At 66.0% G+C, this 8,699-nt stretch overlaps 1 protein-coding gene across 1 annotated transcript in view; it reads right to left on the bottom strand.

The window, feature by feature from the left end:
* Positions 1–546, bottom strand: part of LOC118160127 (smoothened homolog) — a 7,157-nt gene extending 6,611 nt beyond the window's left edge. The window contains exon 1 of the mRNA XM_035314657.1: positions 436–546. Coding sequence (XP_035170548.1) covers positions 436–546 — 111 coding nt within the window. The remainder of the gene's footprint in view (positions 1–435) is intronic.
* Between the last annotated feature and the right edge of the window lie 8,153 nt (positions 547–8,699).

Below are 8,699 nucleotides of genomic sequence, written 5' to 3'. Positions count from 1 at the left end.
TGGACTCGCTCGAGCACCTCCACGTCCTTCTTGTAGCGAGGGGCCCAAAACTGAACACAGTTCTCGAGGTGCGGCCTCACCAGAGCCGAGTACAGGGGGACAATCACTTCCCTGGCCCTGCTGGCCACGCTGCTTCTTATCCAAGCCAGGATGCTGCTGGCCTTCTTGGCCGCCTGAGCACACTGCTGGCTCATATTCAGCCGACTGTCAACCAACACTCCCAGGTCCTTCTCTGCCAGGCAGCTTTCTCCCCCCTGGCTTTGTTACTTCTGGACCCCTCACGGCGTTATCCCCCCGCGCAGGACCCGACAGCGAGGTCGGGCTGTTTCACCACCACTGCACCGCGCCCGGGGCTCGCCGCCGGTGTCCAGGGACCTTCCCTTTTCCTGCCCCGTTTTGCTCACGCCGGCTGATTGCGCCCATTCCGACCCTCACCCCTCGTCCGTCCCCTCCTCGCAGGTACAGCACCGACGTCACGTCGCTGCCCTTCCTGCTGGAGATCCTCACGGTGCTGCCGGAGGAGGTCCACAGCCGCTCCTTGCGCATCGGAGCCAACCGCCGCACCGAGATCATAGAGGACTTGGCTTACTACTCCAGCACCGTCGTCTCGCTGCTGGTAAGAGCCGCGGCACACGCGTTGGCGGCCGAGCCGCTCCCTCCGCGCCCCCGAGCCAGGTTCCTCTCAGCCGGACGTGAGGAAAAACTTAAAAAGTGGCTCAAAACTGCTCTAATGGGGCCGGCGCCGAGCAGGTGAAAGCCCCAAGCGGTCGCAGCCGGGTTCCTGGTAGTGCTGGGCTGAGAACTGAGCGAGTTTCGGCTCTGTTTTCCCTTTCTGCTGGGGTCTCCACTGGTTTGTCTGGTGGTGCAGCGTGGAGGCGCTCGAGGCCAGGCTGGATGGGGCTGGGGGCAGCCGGGGCTGGGGGGAGGGACGGTGCCCACGGCGGGGGTTGGGGTGGGATCATCTTTGAGGTCCCCGCCAAGCCCAACGACCCCGGGGTTCGTCTGGCACCGAGTGAGCTGAGGAAAACGTCTCCGATCTCACAGCCTGGGGGTCCGGCGGGTGGCTGGGACCCGGCTCCTGCGCGGGCTGCGCTAGTTTGGGGTTCTGCCACGGTTAAATGGGAGCCCCCCAGCCTGCTTCAGGGCACACACACACACAAATCGTCGCCGACCTGGTACAAGGGCGTTCGGGTCCTCAGAGCCTGCGCTGGGCCGGGCTTTTTGGTGCCGTTTCACCAAGCGCCGGAATCACGGGGAGCCGCCGCCTCTCCCCTGGGTGCGTGCGTGCCCGCTGGCTGCGCTTCGGGGGCCTTCTCACCAAAAAGCACAGCTTCTGAGCGTTATTTTCACGGGTGAGAGCTCTCCCTGTCACTTCCAGCCCCAGCTCGGGGGCAGGCAGGGCGTCCTGCCCCCTCCTTCATCCCTCGTGCCCCTTAGGGTGTTCCTGCCGTCCCCCTGCTGTCCCCTTCCCTGGGCAGTGAGGCCCCGGCTGCCCCGAGGAGCTGTGGCTGCCCCATCCCTGGCCGTGCCCGAGGCCAGGCACTTTTTTGAGTTGGAAAATGGGCTTTTAAGTTTTTTTTGTGTAGTCTAGCGTGACGCACGACACCCTTCCTCAGGACCTGCCTCCGCGTGGGTCCCGCACCGCTGACGGGTTCCGCACACCCTCGGAGGGTGCGCACGGCCCGCGCCGCTCCCCACCCCAGGCCACTCTGTCCCCATGACTTCCAGGGGTGTTTCTCGATGGGAAAGCCACCCCGGAGCTTCTCCAAAGTCATTTTTCTGTCTCAAAATCGTCCGTGGAGGTCGGGGTCCTGAGCGCTTCTCCCTTGTCCCGCCGCAGATGACGTGCGTGGAGAAAGCGGGCAACGACGAGAAGATGCTCATCAAAATCTTCCGGTGCCTGGGGAGCTGGTTCAACCTGGGCGTCCTGGACAGCACCTTCATGGCCAACAGCAAGTTGCTGTCGCTCCTCTTCGAGGTGCTGGTGAGTATTTCTTGCACGCTGGGAGCGGGAGCCTCGGGTCCCGGGACGGCGTCGCTCTTAACGACGAGTGGTGCCGCTCTCCGCGGCGCCGCTTCCTCCTCCTGCGGGTACGCGAGGCGAGTTTTGTCCCTCCTGCCCCGAGTGGGGGCCCTCAGGGCTTCACCCCGAGCAGCGCCCGCGTCCCAGCCGTGCTCCCCACGCGGCAGGAGCCCCCCTCTGGGTGCCGCTGCGGGTTCCTCGGCCCTGGAGCTGTTTTTTTCCGGAGCAAACCCGGCCCTGGAGCAGGTCCTGGAATCAGTTCTGGCACCAGAGGGACCCGAGGTTGCCCCCACCGTGGTCTGGGGGGGGGGGGGGGGGGCTGGATCTCTAAAACCTGGTGGGGCTCCTCCGTAGCAGCACAGAACTGAGCGGCACGGCTCGTTAAAACCCAGGCAGAAGGGGCTCTAATTTGGGGTGAAATACTCCAGGAAAGGCACAGCTCTACCAGAACCCATCCCAGGGGGGGTGGGGGCAGAGGAGGCGCGGTGTTGGCAGAGCTTTGGGGGGCGAGCAGAAACCCCCCCCCCGGGCAGCGCCTCTGTCTCCTCAGCCCCCTTCCCGCGCCCGCTGGCGGCCAGCGCGACACCCCGAGATGGTTTCATTTTCCGTTAATTAATGAATTCTGTTAATTTCCTATTCCTGTCCCTGCTCCTGCCCCGCTGGTCGCCGGTTCGGGAGCCGTTGTCTGCCTGAAGCAGGAGCCGGGTTCCCGCGGCGGCTGCAGGAGATTTCAGGGGGGTTCCTTGGGGGGGCTTTGGGATTCAGAAGCTTGGGGACAGCGCCAGGCGATGCTTTCACCTGCTCAGCACTAAAATCGCTGCTTGGTTTTGGCCTTTTTCCGCTGGATTTTCACCAAAACACGTTATTCCCTTTCTGGTGTTTCGTCTCAGGACGTCAGCTCCTTGGGGCGGGGGGGTCGGCACGTGGGAGAGCCCCCGGGCCCCGTGGACCCGGAGGGGTTTGGAGAGCCTGGTGGGGCAGCGAAGGGGCAGGAGAGGAGCAGGAATTCCCCGGGGGGGGGGGAGGAAGCTCCCGCTGCCAAACTGAGGGCCCTGCAAACGAGGCCGCTTTCATTTGCATCTGGAGGGAACCTGCATTTGCATCCGTGCCATGAAACCAACGGCAAACGAGGGCAGGCGGCAGCGGGGGGGCAGAAACCCGCGCCCTGCGGGGGCCCTTTCCCCGCCCGCCGGCGTCGCTTTGAAGCCGGGCGCTGGTCCCCGAGGGGCCGCGAAGCTTCGCGAGCTGCCGCCCGGACGCTTTGAGACCCCGCGCGAGAGAGAGGCGCCCGCGGGAGCCGCCGCTCCTTTGTCTGCTCTCCCCGCCGCGCCGCGCGCTCTCCTCCTTAGTATGCCGCCCTCGTCTCCCTCCTGAGCTGCTCGGGGCGCCTGCTCCATCAGGCCCTCTGGATTTCCTGCCGGGTGGGACCCGAAATGTTCCCCCCCCCCCCCCCGGCCCGCCGCAGCGGTCGATGTTCCACCAGAAACCCCGGCCCCTGCGCGCCCGCGGCGTCTCGTTCCTCCCGTTCTTGCTCCCGCTCGCGTCCCGCGCGGTCTGCTTGTGCAAGGGCTGGGTTTTGGCCTCGGGTGTCTGCGGGCAGAGCCGCGAGGGCCGGGCTGGGGCTGGAGGAAACCCCCCGGGAGCCGCGGCGACGGCACAGGGGCTTTCCAGCGCCGCCCCCCGCTCACTTCTGCTTCTCCTTCCTGGCAGCAACAGGACAAAACTTCGTCAAACCTCCACGAAGCCGCTTCCGACTGCGTGTGCTCGGCCCTCTACGCCATCGAGAACGTGGAGACCAACCTGCCCCTGGCCCTGCAGCTTTTCCAGGGCGTCCTCACCCTGGAGAGTGCCTACCACATGGCCGTGGCGCGCGAGGACTTGGACAAGTAAGCGCGCTCGCAGCCCGGGCTGCGCCCAGAGGGAAGGGGAGCGCCGGGAATGAACTGCCCGCGCCTTTCCCCGGCTGTTTTTGGAGCCCCGCGCCGCTCGCTGCGGCGCTCCGAAGCCTCTCGTGCAAAGCAGCGGCCGCAAACAAAGCGGGTGGCGCTCTGCTGGCCCCGTATCACGGCCAGAGGGGACGTGCTCTAAAATCCCACAGCCTTCCTGCCCCAAAAAGCCCCGAAAGATGCCAAAAGCCGCGCTGCACGCGTGCTGGCTGCCCCCCCAAGCAGAGACCCCCCTGGTTTCCACCTCCACCGAGCCTTTATCGGCAAACTCCGGGAGCGTTCGCTCTTCCTCCTTGCTGTGGCTGTCGCGGGGCTGCCCTGGTACCTTCCCAGCTCCCTCCTTGCACACCGACGTCTCCTCTCCTTCGTCCGGGGTCCTGGTGACACGGGACCGAACGCCCCGAGTCCCTCCCTGCTCCGTTCCTCCCGATTTAAAGCCTCGTGGCTGGGCGCAGCCTGCTCGGGGTGAGCCACCCCGCGGTCAGCCCGTTTCCTTCCAGCTTCCCTTTTAAAACTTGAGAGGTTTGGCAAGGGCCGGGGCCGGCGGCTGCTGCCCTGCTGCTTCCACCCCGGGGATTCTGAGCTCCTCGCGCCCCGGTGGTTCTCACCTGGCCCCTGCTCGCTCCGTGGGTGGGTGAGGTCCAAATAACGCGAGCCTTCGACCAGAAGGAATTCAAAGCTTCTGCCATAGAATCCTACAATCATTGGGGTTGGAAGAGCCCCCCAAGATCTGGTCCAACACCCCCCTGCCACCAATGTCACCACTGAACCACGTCCCCAAGCACCACGTCCAGCCTCTCCTTGAGCACCCCCAGGGACGGTGACTCCCCCACCTCCCTGGGCAACCCGTCCCAACGCCTGCCTGCTCCTTCTGAGCAGAAATGTCTCTTCATTTCCCACCTGAACCTCCCCTGGCACAACTCGAGGCCGTTCCCTCTGCTCCTATCGCTGGTTACCTGTGAGCAGAGGCCGACCCCCAGCTCCCCACAGCCACGAGGGGACTCCTGCAGCACCCGAGAGCTCCCATCACCGGCGCATCCGGGGCGCGCCGCCCCGCCTGGGACGTTTCTGACCCCGTTTCTCCCCTCGCCAGGGTGCTCAATTACTGCCGCGTGTTCACTGAGCTCTGCGAGACCTTCCTGGACAAGATCGTCTGCACGCCGGGCCAGGGGCTGGGCGACCTGCGCACGCTGGAGCTGCTGCTGATCTGCGCGGGCCACCCGCAGTACGAGGTGGGTGCTCCTCGCCCCCCTCCTCTGCTCACCCCGTCACCGAAATCCGCTCACCCGAGGCCGAGGTCGTGGGAAGTGGCCCTGGTGGGGGGGGCCGAGGGCTTCGTCCTCTTGGCTTAAACCCCGCGGGCTTCGTCTTCGCAGGCAGATAAAAGCAGGGTGGGCGCTCTGTGGGTGCCGTCGTGCCAGCAGCCCCGGCCCCTTCGCGGTGTCCCTTGGCCGTACCCTTGTGATGCTCAGCAGGACCCCCAGCTCCCCAAAAACCCAGAGGGCCACTGGGGACGCGGGTTAATCCCTGGCAGCAGCGGCCGATGCGAAGTCTGGAGCAACAAGCAGCTTCTCTGCTTTTCCAGAGATCACTTTTGCTTTCTTCAGAGGGCTGGCGGCGGGTTTTCGGGCTGGGTTTAAACCCCCCCGTTACGTGGCCAGCAGCGGGGCCACCTTTCACCACGGCCTGAAGAAGGGTTGCTGCCGATGGAAAATCTCTGTGACCCCCCCCCCCCCCGGGGGGCACCCCCGGAGCTCGGGGCGCAGCACGGGCACCCCGGTGGCGCTGACGATCCGCTGCCTTTTTTTTTTCCTCTTCCCTCCCAGGTTGTAGAAATCTCCTTCAACTTCTGGTACCGGCTGGGGGAGCACCTGTACAAGACGGACGACGCCGTGATCCACAGCATCTTCAAAGCCTACATCCAGCGCCTGCTCCACGCGCTGGCCCGGCACTGCCAGCTCGACTCGGACCACGTAAGGCTGGGACGGCGGCCGCTGCCGCGGCCTCCCCCGGGGGCTTCGGGGCACCTCCAGGCGGCGGCGGCGCCGTGGTGGTTGCGGAGAGAGGGCCGAGAGTGATTCAGGGGGGTGGCTGGCACCTCCTTTTGGTCAAGTCAGCAGAAGTTTTGGGCATCTTGATGGCTCCGGGGCGCCTTCCCCCCAGCGTGGTGCGGCCGTCGGAGCGCGGCGCGCGGGCTGGGGGAGCTCTTGGTGCACTGCTCCCCCCCCCTCCGCCCCCCTAAAATCCCCTCCAGTTGCTCTGCCAGGGGAGAGGGGAGCAGGGATGGGTTTCTCCCCTGAAATGCGATTGCTGCTCGTGTGCTGGCGTGGCTGAGGGGTCTCCTGCGCCTCCCGGAGCCGCTGTAACGCCTCCGCTCTGTCCCCTCCTCTAGGAGGGCGTCCCCGAGGAGACGGACGACTTCGGGGAGTTCCGGATGCGGGTCTCGGACCTGGTGAAGGACCTCATCTTCCTGGTGGGGTCGGTGGAGTGCTTCGCTCAGGTGGGTTCTCCCCCCGCTCACCGACCTCGCTGGGTCTCAGCTCTGCCCTCCCGGCCTCCCCCCGAGCCTGGTGGCTTTGCCCCGTGCTGCCGGCCCCGCGGGACACCTTGTGTCGTGCCGTGCGCCTCCTGGGCTCATCCCGACCTCGACGCAACCCTGGGCGGCGTGTCTGCTGCTGGGCCGGGCCCTGGGGGCCTTCAGGGTGGGGAGGAATCCCCCCCCCCTACACACATCGCCTCCTTGAGCACGAGGAAGAGGCTGAGAGGGGTGCCGGGGATGTTCTGGGGGGGCGCAGCTCGAGCAGCTCTCACGTTTTGGGGGGTCCCAAAGCATCCGGGTGCTCCGTGGCCGGCGAGGCTTTGAGCAGGGGGAGGGCTGGCGTGCCGGCGGGGGCGGAGGTGGAGGTCTCGGGGAGGGACTGGGGGCTGCAGTCGCGAGTCTTTTGGTGACCGGTTCTCCTCCGACAGCTCTACGCCACTCTGAAGGACGGGAACCCGCCCTGGGAGGTGACGGAAGCTGTCCTCTTCATCATGGCCTCCATCGCCAAGAGCGTCGACCAGTGAGTGCCGTGGGCTCCTCCCGGGCCCTGGGCTTTGCCCGGTACCCCAAGGACGCTCGTGGGGTTGGGCTTTCCTAGGCAGACAGCGGGGTTCACACCTTTAAAACCTGCTTCAGCTCAAGCAGGACATGGAGGAGCACGGTGCAGCCCCCCCTTCCCCTTGGGGTGCCCGGGACCCCGGGGCTGGGGTCTCCAATTCCCAGCTGGGAGCAGGACCCAGGATGGAGCTGGGATCCCGGGAGGCAGCCGGACCCCTCCTTTCTGTGGGCTCGCTTTGATTTTCTGACCCTTTCCCGTGTCAAGGCCGCTCTGCCCGGCCTTATCTCCACTTCTATTTCTGCTTCGCCTCCCGGCGCGCCAGCCTCCTCCCGACCTTGTGCCTCCGGGGCTGGGGATAAACCAGGAGCCCGGCCCCGCTGTCCCGCGAGAGGGCAGGCGCTGCCGCGGTGGCCACCTGGGGACGGGCAGCAGCCTCCTCCGGTGGCCTGGGCAGCGCTCGTTGCCTTTGTTCTCGTGCCGCGGGCAGCTCCCCGCGGGCGTCTCGGTGATCCCTGGGGTCCCCCCCCCAACCCGGGGCGTGCGGGGGTTGCGTTTCCAGCGGGGGTGGTTCTGGGACTCCCTTCCCAGCCCAGCACCTTCTGGGATTCCCTTTCCACCTGGGGTTATTCTGGGATTCCTTTTCCACCAGGGTTTGTTCTGTGATTTATTTCCACCTGGGGTGATTCTGTGATCCCCTTTCCACCCAGAGATATTCTGTGGTTGCATTTCCACCAGGGTTTATTCTCTGATTTATTTCCACCCGGGGTTACTCTGGGATTCCCTTTCCACCCCGGATTATTCTCTGTTTCCCTTTCCACCCGGGGTTACTCTGGGATTCCCTTTCCACCCGCGGATGTTCTGTGATTTCATTTCCACCCGGGGTCATTCCGTGATTCCGCTTGCAGCCAGGTTTGTTCTGTGGCCGTGTTTCCACCCCTGGACGTTCCGTGATGCCCTTTCCACCCGGGGTTTATTCTCTGATTGATTTCCACCCGGGCTTACTCTGATTCCCGTTCCACCCGGGCTCACCCTGTGATTTATTTCCACCCGGGGTCACTCTGATTCCCTTTGCAGCTGCCCCCTCCCCGCGGCTCCCGTTCCAGCCGGGCTCACCCCACGCCTCCGGGACCGAGCCAGCCCCGCACGGGGGAGGCTTGGCGGGGCCGGGGGGGCGCGTCGAGCCCCCTCCCCGCGGCCTCATCCCTCCGCCTCCCCCCCGCAGGGAGAACAACCCGACGCTGGTGGAGGTGCTGGAGGGAGTGGTGCGGCTCCCCGAGACGGTGCACACGGCCGTGCGCTACACCAGCATCGAGCTGGTCGGCGAGATGAGCGAGGTGGTGGACAGGAACCCGCAGTTCTTGGGTGAGTTCCCTCCCGGGACCCCCCCCCCCGCCCCCCGGGACCCCTCTGCCCCCGCGCTCACCGTCCCCGCTCCGCAGACCCCGTGCTGGGCTACCTGATGAAGGGGCTGTGCGACCGGCGCCTGGCCTCGGCTGCCGCCAAGGCCATCCACAACATCTGCTCCGTGTGCCGGGACCACATGGCGCAGCACTTCCCCGGGCTGCTGGAGATCGCCCGCTCCCTCGACTCCTTCACGCTCTCTCCGGAGGCTGCCGTGGGGCTGCTCAAGGG

The sequence above is a fragment of the Oxyura jamaicensis genome, unplaced genomic scaffold (genome assembly GCF_011077185.1).
Source record: "Oxyura jamaicensis isolate SHBP4307 breed ruddy duck unplaced genomic scaffold, BPBGC_Ojam_1.0 oxyUn_random_OJ101837, whole genome shotgun sequence".
Classification (NCBI taxonomy): Eukaryota; Metazoa; Chordata; class Aves; order Anseriformes; family Anatidae; genus Oxyura; species Oxyura jamaicensis.
Note: the sequence above shows the minus strand (reverse complement) of the source record. Positions and strands in the feature narration are given on the sequence as shown.